Here is a 14,490-nt window from a genome sequence, read left to right on the forward strand (position 1 = left end):
CTGCCTCTTGAAGTGCTGCCTGTGAAAGCGCTCTGAAAACCAAATTAAGACACGTAACCCAAGTTGGCTTTTTTTTTCCCTCCTCATCGCAACAAGTAACCAAGGTGAGATTCTGAGAAGATGCAAGCTTTTAAATGGCTGCTCTGGGCTGACCTGTGACTGTTGTACCTGCAGCTGGGTTGGGGCAAACATAAGCACAAATCCTGGCTGGGTGGAGAATGGACTGAGAGCAGCCCTGAGGAGAAGGCCTTGGGGTGTTGGTGGATAAGAAGCTCCCCAGGAGCCAGCAACATGGGCTGGCAGCCCAGAACCCCCCCCACCCTGGGCTGCATCCCCAGCACCATGGCCAGCAGGGCCGGGGGGGATTCTGCCCCTCTGCTCTGGGGAGACACCCCCAAAACTCTGGGGTCACCACCATCAGAAGGACATGGAGCTGTTGGAGCGGGACCAGAGGAGGCCCTGGAGATGCTGGGAGGGCTGGAGCCCCTCTGCTGGGAGGGGGGGCTGAGAGAGTTGGGGAGTTCAGCCTGGAGAAGAGAAGGCTCCGGGGAGACCTTCCAGTCCCTAAAGAAGGGGGGCTCCAGGAAAGCTGGGGAGGGACTCTGGATGAGGGAGGGGAGCCCTAGGAGGAGGGGGAAGGGTTGGACCCTGCAAGAGGGGAGATGGAGCTGAGATGTGGGGAAGAACTTGTTTGGTGGGAGGGTGGTGAGAGCCTGGCCCAGGTTGGCCAGAGAAGCTGTGGCTGCCCCATCCCTGGAGGGGTTCAAGGGCAGGTTGGAGGGGGCTTGGAGCAACCTGGGCTGGTGGGAGGTGTCCCTGCCCAGGGCAGGGGGTGGAATGAGACGACCTTTAAGCTCCCTTCCCACCCACACCATGCTGTGATCCTCATCAACACGCCCGTCTGTCAGGGTCTGAGGGATGCCGCCATATCCCTGCAGCTACCCAGGAGCCCCCCAGCCTCCCGGCAGCCACCGCCCGCTCCCCCGGCCCTTCCCCTCCTCTCAGGAGGGAGCCGCCCTCCCTGGCGCCTGCGTCACTTCAGGCGGCACGTGCCCGCCCGCCTCGCCCAATCGGCGGCCGCGGGCGGCTCGCGCAGCGAATTCAAACGGCGGTGCGGCCGTTGGGCGGGGAGGGCGGTGGCCGCCCCGGTGGGGCTGCGCCCGGAGATCATGGAGGGGCGGCCGGTGGCCCCGGCGCCCTACCGCGCCACCAGGCTGGTGAGGACGGTGTGGAGCGGGGGTGCGGAGCCGGCCGGGGCGGCCTGGCTCCCGGTTAGGGTCTGCGGGCGGGCTCGGTGCGGGGTTGTGGGGCGGGAAGGAAGTGGGCCTCTCCCTCCGCCGGGGCCTCTCCCTCACGGGCTAAGCACAAATTAATCGTAACCCTTCTGCTGAGGTAAATTTCTGCCGTGGCCCTTGGGCTCGCTGTGGAAAACCGGGTGCTGTGGGACGGGAGGTGGGGGTGTCTGCCCCCCGCGGCCCCTGTCATGCCATTTAAGGCACCCTATAGCAGCCTCCCGATATCTGAAGGGAGCTACAGGAGAGCTAGGGAGGGACTCTGTCAGGAAGTGCAGTGGCAAGACAAGAGGTGATGGTTTTAAATTGGAACACAAGACAAGAGGTGATGGTTTTAAATTGGAAGAGGGAAGATTTAGATTAGATATCAGGAAGAACTTGTTTGGTGTGAGGGTGGTGAGAGCCTGGCCCAGGTTGGCCAGAGAAGCTGTGGCTGCCCCATCCCTGGAGGGGTTCAAGGGCAGGTTGGAGGGGGCTTGGAGCAACCTGGGCTGGTGGGAGGTGTCCCTGCCCAGGGCAGGGGGGTTGGAGGGAGATGATCTTTAAGGTCCGTTCCAGCTCCAACCATTCTATGAGGCCCTCCCCGGGAAGGGGCCGTGGTGGTGGCAGTGCCATGAAAATCAGGTGACAGTCCTTGGTCAGAGAGCCTGCTAATTATAGCATGTCACCTTATTTTGTGTGAGTAAATGGGAAAGGAAGAAAAAGCTTCAAAATTTAAAACTGGTGTTTATGCCATTTGACAGCTGGATTCCTCTCAGCTCTGAGAGCTGCTGCAAATTTGAAGGTTGTGGTTTGACAGCACCTCAGGGAACTGAGTTGTAAATGCTGGGCATGTGCAGGCAGGTTCAATAAAACTCGTGATGTTTAAGCGTGAAACTGAACTTGTTTTCATTTGTAGAAGAATGATATAAAAACCTAAATGAAATATTTACATATTTTTAATCTGAAGTTCAAATTTACTGTTCCTATGTTAACACTTCTACATTATTTAGTATAACTATCAATATCTGTTAGTATTAATGTGATCTCATTTATGCGCTTATTGATATCTTGCAGTTTTAATTGGTAATTACAGCGATCAGCTTCAGGCTTTGATCTTACATTCTGTGCTGTTTTTTTCTCATGCAGTGGAATGAAGTTACAAAATATTTTCGAGCGGGCATGCCGTTAAGGAAACACAGGCAGCATTTCAAAAAGCATGGAAGATGTTTTACTGCCTCAGAAGCTGTAGACTGGCTCCATGAAGTATTGAGGAGTAACAGTAACTTTGGTCCTGAAGTTACCAGGCAGCAGACTGTTCAGTTATTACGAAAGTTTCTCAAGAATCACGTAATTGAAGATATAAAAGGGAGATGGGGATCTGAAAATTTAGAAGATAATGGCGCGCTATACAGGTACTGAAATGAAAACCAGTTAACAGAGCTCTTTGGGTTGAGAGCTTTATTTAAAAATCTTAATGCTTGGATTCTCAAAAATATCTTACTTGGGTTGATCGGTTCGGCCAAAAATCAGTTATTGGTACAGATTTACTCCACTCCCTGTTTCACTCTGACTTGCAGTACAGACCACACACCCTGTATCCAAGGGCTGGTCCCGGGCTTTTGTCTAGCCAAGTTTTTCACTGGCATGTGTGCTATGCTCAAGGGCTTTGGAGGGGAGCCAGGGAGAATTCAGTGTAGTAGCTGCATGCTGTGCTACCAGCCCTGTGTTTACTTCTCTTGTACGTTTTACAGAAAGTCTGAAGTGGGAAACTGAGCCTACTCTATGTTCTAAAGTCAAAGGTATTAATGGCCCTCAGTTCTCAAATTCTGCTGTCGGTGCTGTATAATGACCTGAGTATTTTCAACTTGACTTTGGAATCAAGAGAGTAGCCCAAAGCTACTTCATAGTATGTTAAGGTTAAACAATGTTCTAAAAAGAAAACATCAGCATTTTTCTTAATATGTTCCTGAATCTTTTCAGACTCTTATGGGTCATACTGATAGGGGATGGTTTTGATTAAGCAACTTCTTTATTTTTACTCTATTCTAAATGTACCTAACATCTCTCCTATGCATTACAGATTTCCTTCAACATCTCCAGTTAAACCTCTACCAAGCTCATGTCCACATCATACTGATAGGGTATGGTTTTGATTAAGCAACTTTATTTTTACTCTATTCTAAATGTATCTGACATCTCTCCTATTCATTACAGATTTCCTTCAACGTCCCCAGTTAAACCTCTACCAAGCTCATGTCCACCAAAAGAGAACTTGGAAAACTTCTCTAGAGACAAAGAAAGACTTTTTAAGCTGCCGCATTTATCCAGGACGACTTCTAAAAGACATGAGTTACTACAATCTCTGGTAATAACTTATGCTTCTTACATAATTACAGTTCCTGTGTGTTCTTTATTCTTAAAATAATAAAACTAGAAGGAATCATCTTTTAGTGACACTCCTCTGTTGTGTCATCTTCCCTTCTAGCTTAAGAAATACATACATTGGTAGATTCTTCTAGACAGTGAAATAGAACATTTATATATAGAGAGATACAGCTATATTTCATAGTGAAGTGTCTTGGTGACTTGCGCTGTGTTTTTTTTTTTGCAGTACAAAAAGAGATACTATTAAATAACCTGTAAATAGTCAAACAAAGTACACATGTGCAAAATCATACTTTTAACTGTAACGTCATTTTTGAAATGCTGGTAGCAAGTAAAAGGCATTATGCGTTCGACCAAAGAAATTAAGGGTGCTCTAAAATCTATATGAAGCTGTTTTTTCTGAACTTACTGTCAATAGTTTGGGAAGAGAAATGGGAGCAGTAATTAATGCAGCCACGTTACTTGTTCAGAAAGAAAGGTCATTTGTCACACACACACCACCCTCCACCCCCCATTGCAGTAACGGTCTAATTTTGCATCAATATGATCTGAAATTACATAGATTTTTAGTTGTGTATATATGTGTAAGTAATTGAGCATCTCGTGTCATCACTATGGGAGGGTTTTTGTTTTCCTTTGGATTCTCTTGTTTGGTTTTGTCTCCTTCAGTCCAGAAATATCCCTGCTACAGTATTTTAAAGTATTGGGAGGGACAAAGTGGAATTTTAGAAATTATCTAGACAATATGTCCTTGTTGAAACGTAATATGTTTTTTGTTTAGGACAAATAATTATTTAACTGCTTTGCTTACTTTTGAAAAAGATTGAATGTGAGTGTTTGGCCCTTTATTCTTTTCAGATTTGTGTGTGCACACACATACTTTCTGCGTTTAGATGTGAACCTAAAGGAGAATATTTCACTTACTAATACACTTAGATTTTATATGTTTCTATCTTTTGACTTGCTGCTTTCTGACTTGATTAGGTGGTTTTTCATAGTGTCCTTTTTTGCTTTTTAGTTGGGTATGGTTACATTTCAGTGCTGAGGCTGTTAAGGTTTCTCCCTGGATCATGTTTTGGAATTTAATGTTCTGCAGAATGCCCTGTACGTTTGAGGACATTTTTTTACTTAATTTTGAATTATCCTGTGACTTGATCATCTTAAGGTATAAACCTCTCATTTTCAGGAAAATTTAGAAAAACCAAACCCAAGTATAATGGAGGAAAGCAAGGAAGACACACTGCATAGGAATGAAATAAGCCAGGAATACGTGCAAGAAACTTGGAGGAATATCATTCTAATACAGTAAGTAATAGATTGTAAAAAGTAACTTCTTGTATATGAGTTTTGGATATGGAGTGGCCTGATCAGGCTTTTGGCTTGCAAATTTTTTTTAAATTGTTAAAATTATATTTTAAGTTGAACATTTTTTTTACTATTGTTTACATATGCTTTCTAATGTATTTATTAATATAGGATTGTTGCATTAAGAAATGTATTGAAGTTTATTGCTGCTGGTGTTGAAGTATATTTTAAGTACCACAGATTCTTTTTCTTACTGGTTTTTGGAGTTTGTCCCAGGTAAAAGCATCTTCAACCTGTCCTTCTGGAAGTGAGAATTTATATAGCTTATCAAGTAACTGCTGCTCGAATAGAAATAACTTGTTTTTATTCATTATTAGCAAACCTTTTAGGCAACATCTGCTTTCTTTCTCCCAACAGTTTGCAGACCATCTTAGGCCTCCCATCTTTGGAAGAAGTTTTGCAGCCAAGGCAGATAGTTCCTGAGTACGTCATATACAACATGACTAACACGAGCAAACATGGTGTTGTTATTTTACAGGACAAATCAGGTAAGATTTTTCTGATTTTGCTTAAAGCTTCTATATGGTGCAATTGCAACAAACAAATAATAATCGAAGTGATATGTTTCATGGTCTGTCTTTTTCCCAAACTAAAGTACAGTTCAGTATATTTGTCTAGAAGGTTTTGAAGGTGTATTGCATTTAATTTTAAATTACACACATGTAGCAATATTTTAAATTAGTTTTAAATTTGCTCTTTTGTATTTATTATGTGTGTGCCATTATTTGTATTAGTTATTAAGTCTTTGGGCTTATGTATAAATAATGTACTTGTTTGTTTATTTTAGAAGACCTCCCTCACTGGGTGTTGTCAGCTATGAAATGCCTGGCCTACTGTAAGTCACTGAAGAGCTTTTAAGTTTCAGAAACCTATCTTGAGTTGAAAGTGAAATATACTTGCACGTTAAGATCAATTGTGATGTTTCATTTTAGAAATTGAAATAGTCTCAGTGCTTTAATATATTGAGAAGTGGCAAAAGCAATACATAGCAAATTATTGCTATCTTTGGGTAATCAAGATACCAGTCCTGTAGCAGTCCAGCTGGTTATCCTGCTTTTAGGCTGCATCGTCTGATTCTGCATATGAAATTTTGGAACCTGAACAGGTTAAATTAGTGGAGTTGGGTTTCTAATGTCTCGGTCTGATCGGGGTTCTCTCCAAAAAAGGAGTGTTTTTGTTCTTCAGGGGGTGCTGTAGCAGACCCCTGTGGTGCTAATAGTCTTTCTCCTTTACAGTGTCACTGATATTTATGAAACTTCACAGAAGCTGTCTTTGAGGCTTCCTTTGTCAGATGTGTTTGACACTGATATTTTTGAAACTTCACAGAAGCTAACTCTCTTTGAGGCTTCCTTTGTCAGATGTGTTTGAAATTGTGTTACAAATATGTGCAGGTTGCAATTAGGTAAACGCGGCATCTTCATGAAGCAGGCTTTGAAAAGATTCTGGAGAAGCAGACGACAATTAGGCTCATAATTAGACTGACTCTTCTGATTTTTTTTTTCTGTTACAAATATGTGCAGGTTGCAGTTAGGTAAACGCGGCATCTTCATGAAGCAGGCTTTGAAAAGATTCTGGAGAAGCAGACGACAATTAGGCTCATAATTAGACTGACTCTTCTGATTTTTTTTTTCCTTTTTTTCTTTTTTTTAAACCTGCCTCTTTTAATGCCTCACGGGGCATGCTGGAGTTAGATAAGTGCCTCTCAAGTGAAATCTGAGCTGATGTGCTCTTGCCCCTTTTCCTGGCAGTCTCCTTCACTAGCTCCCCTCAAAGCTGTATTACCTATAATGTGTGTCTATACATCTGCATGTATCTCTGCTCACTGGAGCTCTGGTAGGGGTCCATGCAGGGTTCTGGCTTCAGAAATTCAGTTTGCAGCACATACTCTTGTGAAAACAACCCTTTTTTTTTTTTAATTTTAACTGCGTTTCCCAAAACATAGAGCCTCTTCCATGAAAAGCACTATTAGGAAAAGCAGGATGGGAAAGAGCTGGGTGAGTGGATTTAAATCAAAGTAGAAAATACAGCTGAGCACTGGTCTCTGGTCATTTCAATACCATAGTTCCCACATCAGCCCTGTATTTAGAACTAATAGGTCTTTGTATTCATGAGATTACAACTAATCAAGTTTTCTGGTGTTTTGAATTCTCAATTTCTAATTTGAGAGAATTAGCTCAAGTGGAGATTTTATCTCTGCATCTGGTAGCTGTGCTGTAACCAAATGATTAAGGCGTTAGTTACTTTACACAGTGAAAACTAAAAATACTCGCACTGGCAGGGGGAATACTGCTCTACTATGTTTTTAGGGTAGTGTGGGGTAATGTGGTTATGATTATAAAGTTTGATCATATCAAAAGTTCAATTTTCCCTGATTCTATGTGTAATTAAAACTGCCATCTCCTAATTCATTAGAATTGGTGTTGCAAGGTAGCTTGTTTCATCTGTATTTAATCTTTTTTTTTTTTTTTTTTTTTTTTTTTTTTTTTTTTTTTTTTAAATAATGGAATTGTGAGAGTTAATACTTTTGTGAATTTTCTTTCTTCATCTCTTTTTAGGGCCTAGAAATAATGACATGAGCCAACCAACTTACAGTGGGTTTGAACGGGATGTTTTCAGAACAGTTGCCGATTACTTTCTCAGTCTCCCTGAACCATTACTTACTTTTGAATACTATGAACTTTTTGTTAATATTTTAGGTATGTATGATTTTAGAAATAACCAGAGCAAGGTGTAAGCTTTTTGTCAGCTGGGAAACAAATTCAAATCAGAGCTTCACCCCCTAGTTTGTATGGTAACTTGAATCTGAGGGAGATCATCAATGCTGTGATTCTGCATGACAAGATTAATTGAAATGCACTTCTGTCTTATAATATCTGATATAAATTGCTGTCTGAGCTAACATTCTAAATATGCAGTAACCATAACTTAAAAAGATGCGCCCGTTCCTGTCTGTCCCTCACTGCTGCTGTATGTTACCTTTCTTTATTCTTGCATGTTGGGTGCTGTTACCTTGTTAGATCGCTTTTGGACTGAGCTAAATTTTTCTTAGTTTTTACTAACAGAGTCAACTATAAATTAGTCTCTTATATTTGTTGTCTTCTCTGTCTAGTTAGCAGCTTTCTTTTCTGGACGTGTTCATTTTCATACCACTTGCATCTTAACTTCTATTTCATTTTCTGATAGTTATATGTGGCTACATCACAATTCCAGATATATGCAGTGGAAAACATTCTGTCCAAGATGAGAAATGTGACCCACAACCTTCAAAAATTCTTCACTTGAACTCTTTCAAGTCAACTGAGTGTCTTCTTCTAAGCCTACTTCGCAAAGAGCCTGACAAAAACCAGACAGAATATGACGCTTCCAGGAAGTCTTCTTCAGAAGAGTTAACTTTTCAAAAACAATTTGTAAAGAAATTGCAGCAACGCAATTTGACGCGTGAACGAGGTAGCGCTGATAATCAGATAGGAGGAAGCTGTCAAAATCTTTCAGGTTTCAGGAATGAACAAGACCCACCTCAAACATTTAGGATGAGATGTTACTCTCTGGAAACAGTTGGAGACACTACTTCAAATGTATATAATAAAGGAGAATCCAGTTGCCTCAGGCAAAGTGATGTGAACACCATCCTGGGCACAAGAAATGGAAAACAATCAGTACCGTACGAACATAAAGCTGATTCTGTATTGGAGCTTGGTTTTGATAAAGCACGTCAAACCCAAGCCCATGGTATCAAGAGAGCTTCTGCCTCAACTCTTCAGGATAAAGAGCTGTTTAATGAAAATTGCAGGTTGAAGCAAATACGCAGGTCGCTGAGTTTACTTGGCAAGAGGAACTCGAAAAGTTGTTCTAGTATCAATGTACCAGTTGCTGAAATCACAGTAAAGCCACAGCCTCGACTTTGTGGGTCAGGAAAACCAAACACCTCTGGTGTGGTTTCTTCGGTGGACATCAAGACTGAGGGTTCTGATCTCACCATCAGTAAGAGACTCAGCAAAAGTACCGTAGAACTCTCAGAATGCTCTTTCCCTCGCTCTTCTTGTGTGTTGAGTGGCACGCAAAGTAAGGTGGCTTCTAAAGCATGTTGTATTGCCTTATTGTGTTGACTAACTAATCTCTGCTTCCTTAACCTTTGGCACTATTGCTATGGGTTTTGATATGCATATAACATGAATTAAAAAAAAAAATAATAATTCTGTTTGCTAAATTACGCTGTTTAAAGGTAGCCCTTTGTACCTCTGCTAACAAATAATAGTGTGTAGTGTCTTTGGAGCCTTAAACTTGACACGTCAGAAATTCACCTTTCAGGTAAGTGATAAGTAATTCTGCCCTAAACACTGGCTAAGGGTGAGGCAGAGAACGGGCCCAGACCTGCCTGTTGGAGGAGAAATACTTCTGGGAATAACATTAGTGTCATTTCTTATTTGTATTAAGGTCCTAATTGTACCAGCAGTTTATCATAATGAAGCAAGTTGAAGATGACCATGCAAAAAGTGGCTACATAACATTATCTACTATGTTACAGCTGATTTCTGTGAAACATGGATTATCATAATTCAAAAAATGAAAGAAATTTCTTGTACTGAGATAAAAGCATCCCAAAAGTTGGTTCAAATCTTAATGACAGCTGTCTTTACCATTAACTTGTAGATCTGCTTCAGCCTCATTTAGAGAGAATTGCTGTCGAAGCACTACAGATCTGTTGTTTGTTGCTTCCACCACCGAATCGTAGGAAGATGCAGCTCCTCATGCGGATGATCTCTCGCATCAGCGAAAACGTCGATATGCCACGGCTGCACGATGCCATGGGCACGCGTTCCTTGGTGAGAGACTTGTGTTCTCAGTCTGATGTCTCACCCAACCGCCATTTAACTTAAAAGGTGTTGGAAAAGTGTCTGTAGAAAACCTTTCTTGGGCTAAACATTTGTGTAGGTGAAGTTATGACAAAAGAGTTCCAAAGAAAGGAATTCTCTGCCTGTTGAGCTTAAAGACTAGCTTCAAGCTCTGAATTTAAAATTTTTGTCAAATAGCATTAAATAAAGCAACAAAACCTGCACATGATAATTTAAATTAAGCCTACTAAAAGCTGGAAATATGAAAGTTGGAAAAATTTTTTTTAGAAGTATTTAAAACTGGCTCTTGGTGTGCATTAGGTCTTGCTTAGGTGGGCTCTGCAGGGTTTTCTTTATCATCTCACTTAAGGTGGGTAATTGAAGGTGGACACTTTTCCACAGGGGAAGACTTTCTTATTACCTTTCTAAAATATGTATTGCTGTTCAAAAAGGTACAAATCTAATGTTGTAAGAAGTTCCTTTCTTTCAGATGAGCAAAAAATTATAGTCATTTTTCCTCCTCGCTTGACCAGTGGTGCAGGCAAGAGAGATGGCAGTGAGACTTGGTGATGGAGAATTCATGGCAAAGCAGCAAATCCCTCCCCTGCGCCTACTAACGAGCTGTTAAACACTTGTAGATGATACAGACCTTCTCTCGGTGCGTGCTGTGCTGCGCAGAAGAAGTAGATCTTGATGAGCTGCTTTCTACGCGATTAGTTTCCTTTCTGATGGACCACCAACAGGAAATATTTAAGGTGCCAACTTACCTGCAGGTCGCGGTGCGAGATCACATAGAATACATGAAGATGGCTCAGGTTGGTGGCATGACAGAAGCTTAATTTCAGTTGCTGATTGCAGGGTATTTCTTACTTCTGAAGGTGAATGGGAAGAATAAGCCTATATTTTGAATGCAAAGTTTAATAATTACACTGTTGGTGTAGGCCTAGGTATTTGCTACTTGATAAAGTTTTGCAACTTGTGATGTCACTGTACATTGGTTTGTTTGGACGTTTGCTAAGTATCTTCTCACTGAAATAGTATATAATAATTTGAGATTCCTGGTGGACAACGGGTTGTCCATGAGCCAGGAATGTGCCCTTGTAGCTAAGGAGGCCAATGGCATCCTGGGGGGCATCAGGAAGATGGGGTCCTGGTCAAGGGAGGTCATCCTCCACCTCTGCTCTGGTGAGGTCACATTTGCAGTACTGGGTCCAGTTCTGGGCTCCCCAGTTCCAGAAGGACAGGGAACTGCTGGATTGGGTACAGCAGAGGGTTACAAAGATGATGAGGGACCTGAAGCATCTCTCTTATGAGGAAAGGCTGAGGGACTTGAGTCTATTTAGTCTGGAGAAGAGAAGACTGAGGGGGGGAACTGATCACCACCTATAAATACTTAAAGGGAGGGTGTCAGGAGGATGGGGCTGGTCTTTTTTCAGTGGTGCCCAGTGACAGGACAAGAGGAAACGGGCACAAACTGGAACATAAGAAGTTCCACCTCAACATGAGGAGGAACTTCTTTCCTGTGAGGGTGGCAGAGCCCTGAAGAGGCTGCCCAGAGAGGTGGTGGAGTCTCCTTCTCTGGAGACATTCAAACCTGCCTGGACACATTCCTGTGCAACTTTCTCTGGGTGGACCTGCTCTGGCAGGGGGTTGGAGGAGATGATCTCCAGAGGTCCCTCCTAACCCCGTGTGATTCTGTGAGAATACACAGACCACTTCTTCAACTTTTCTTACAGTGCAAATACCCAAAGGATGAAATTTGTGCCATATTGCCAACATACTCATACTGCAAACAAATAACCCCTCAGGAGTTTGAAGAACAAAAAGTTTCTACCTCTCAAGCTGCGGTGGCAGAGCTCTTGGAGAACATCATCAAAGATAAGAACTTGTCTGTGAAAGACAAAAAGAAGAAGTTAAAACAGGTGAGGAACTCAGTGGATATTGCATCCACATCAACGGAAAACATCGTTGTGAGGGAAGGATCTCAGTCACTGGACTCTGGAGCAGGGTGCACAGAGATACCTGTTTTGGAGAAGCAACTTCTTTGATGTGATTGCATGCTGTGATTGGGATTTTAAAGACTATCTTATAAAGACTAAAGTTGCCTATTGGCTTAAAATCGATAGGCAATAAAAGTAGTGATTTTTTTTTATTTTTTTTTTTATTTTTTTTTTTGCTTTACGAGGCCAAGCTCTCTCTGTCCACAATCCTGAAACAATCTTTCCTGTGGACTTTGCGTTGTGTTTTGTAACATGTATATTGCTCAAGATTATCTGGCACTTCGGTGGCCTACTAACACATTGCCTAATGCTAAATCTAAAATACAGCCATTCTGGCAGGATTTAAAACCTGAGGGTTGTTGTGTTGTTTGTTTTTTTTTCTTTTTTGGAAAACCTCTGGCAAGTGTTTCTGACCAATTGAATAGTGTTGTACTTGTCCTGGAATCCCCTAAGCAAGTCTTGTGACTCAAATTTGAGAAAGCAGCTTTTCAGAGCAAGCACATTTCTTTCTCTTTGGTGCCCCTCACCCAGCTCCTGCAGCTCTGAATTTCATGTGAGTGATAAAAACTTTCTGGTCCCATAAAAATGAAGGCTGGACTTTTGTTCAAATTCATTAACACTTCTTGCATGTAAAGAAGAGTAGTTAATTACTGTTGATTAAAGCTTGGAGTAAGCAAGCAGTAAGAAATGATACAGAGCAGCAGGTGAAGCAGGGAGGAAGGAAATAAACTAAAATCTCTAGTATTAAAACTTGAAGTACATACATAAAAGTTTTGATGAGTTCCCACAGAAGTCCAGAAGCAGCTTGTGCTGTAAGGGCCCAGGTTAGCAAAGGTTTATTTTTAAAATTCACAGAGCTATATCATTAGTCTTATTATATGTCATTAGAGTCTCACCATTTGTGCTGGGATAGCTAGTGGTGTGATAAATCACAGCTTTTTGGAGTGATTATTCAGTTTTGTTGCTTTGAGTTGGGAAGAGTCAAATACATGGCAATTTCCAGAGGGTTAGTCCCAACTTGAGTTATTGCCCGAAGTTACAAATGGTGTTATTTTCCATAATTTGACTCCATCAGGGGAAAGCTGTGGCTGATGCATAGATGTAGGTACCATTCTTCCTTCCTGAGGCCTTACATAGGAAACAGGCAAAATGTCAAAAAATCCTTGGGAATGAGCTCAGAAGCTTTTCTCATTTCAGCAGCAGATGAGGCACCTGATAAAATTTCTATTTGACTGGTTGTTTATCAGTTGTGAACAAAGGGCTCCAGCTTTGGTCAAAGCTCAGAGTTGCTTTACAGGCTGATGGTCTCGCTCCTCCTGCTGATACACATCCTTACGAAGTGATTGATGCTCAAGCCCTGCACAGCTGGAGGTTTTGTGTGGAGTCTGATATTTTCTTTTAATTCTTGCTTTTTGTATTTTATAGTTTCAGAAGGAATACCCTCTGATCTACCAGAACAGATTCCCAACTACAGAAAACGAAGCAGTGCTATTTGAGAACAAACCTACCATCAAACAACCCATGCTCAGCCTAAGAAAACCCAGATTTCGTAGCCTGAGATATTAACTTAACCCCACTTCAGCCACTTATTTATTGGATGGGTAATGGATTTACCAAAGGGCACTTGCTTCAGAAGTTTGGTGGTGCCTATGTGTGCAGAAGGAAGAAATGTTTACAAGGACACTATGTTGAAAGGTGCCAAAATAAGTTGGTGTTTGTGTGTGTGTGTGCAGGTAACTTTTAAATGACTGCTAAGAGAGAAATAAATATTTATCTGTTTACAAGTTATTCCAATGTATTGTATTTGGAAAATAAATGTGAAAATAAGCATGAAGCTATTATAACCAAAAATCTATATATAATTTTCATATGGGAAACTAATGATATGCATATTGTTGTAACTTCTCTAATGTCTCTAATTCAGGAATTTGTGCCATTTATTAAGAGTTTGCATTGTTTAAATGTCCGTATGTTGTGTATAAGTGCCTTCCTCAAAATATTTGTCTTTAAACAAAACAATGGGACTAATTTAAGAGGTGATTCTGTCTCCAAGGGAGCCAGAATTCACCATAAATAAATGATTATCTGACTCTGTAAAATATGTGTTCATCTCATCTGTAAAAGTTACATGAGCTTTTATGTATTTATTAAAAGTCATAGGTATATTTCTGACACTTTAATGGAAAACTTATTTTGGATCTATTGCTATGCTTCTCAAAATAATGAAAGAGATGGATGATACGTGAGCGTATGAAAACAAATAGAATCAGAATACACTAAACTTTCCTATTTTGTTTCCAGAGTTAGGGGTTTGCTATTAATTCTGGTGGGACCAAGGCTTCCCCACAGGAGTATAAAAATCTGCACGCGTGTTTCTGTGAGAGAACAATTCAAAGTAAGTGTTTTCGGAAATGTTAATATTTAGACAGGAATCCTTCGGGCAAAAAAGTATAAAGTGAGAAGTGGTGAATGGTGTCAGTGTTTATTTCTGGGCTTGGAGAGAAATGGGGACTTTTCTCTCCCATCTGTGAAAAAGGGAAGCCCAAAATCCTTTTGTTTGTGTTCCCAAAGATACGCTGAGAGTGTGCAGGGGCAACACCTAGGCAGTCAAGGGAATTTTAAATAAGAATTAAT

General features: G+C 41.4%; 1 protein-coding gene across 4 annotated transcripts; it reads left to right on the forward strand.

Moving 5' to 3' along the window:
* The first annotated feature begins 1,087 nt into the window (after positions 1 to 1,087).
* Positions 1,088 to 13,955, forward strand: DEPDC1 (DEP domain containing 1). Of its 4 annotated transcripts, none has more exons than XM_014937286.1 (12): positions 1,088 to 1,217; positions 2,421 to 2,686; positions 3,489 to 3,639; positions 4,846 to 4,964; positions 5,382 to 5,512; positions 5,812 to 5,859; positions 7,580 to 7,720; positions 8,208 to 9,086; positions 9,675 to 9,847; positions 10,495 to 10,671; positions 11,593 to 11,778; positions 13,282 to 13,955. In XM_014937286.1, exons 1-12 carry the CDS (start codon positions 1,170 to 1,172, stop codon positions 13,420 to 13,422), a joined length of 2,460 nt encoding a protein of 819 aa, XP_014792772.1. In that variant the 5' UTR covers positions 1,088 to 1,169; the 3' UTR covers positions 13,423 to 13,955. The 4 variants fall into 4 exon arrangements, with proteins under 4 accessions (XP_014792772.1, XP_014792778.1, XP_014792796.1 ...); XM_014937292.1 differs by having other exon boundaries at positions 8,235 to 9,086; XM_014937299.1 differs by having other exon boundaries at positions 1,133 to 1,239.
* The last annotated feature ends 535 nt before the right edge of the window (positions 13,956 to 14,490 follow it).

Source organism: Calidris pugnax, unplaced genomic scaffold, assembly GCF_001431845.1.
Source record: "Calidris pugnax isolate Ruff unplaced genomic scaffold, ASM143184v1 scaffold29, whole genome shotgun sequence".
Lineage (NCBI taxonomy): Eukaryota > Metazoa > Chordata > Aves > Charadriiformes > Scolopacidae > Calidris > Calidris pugnax.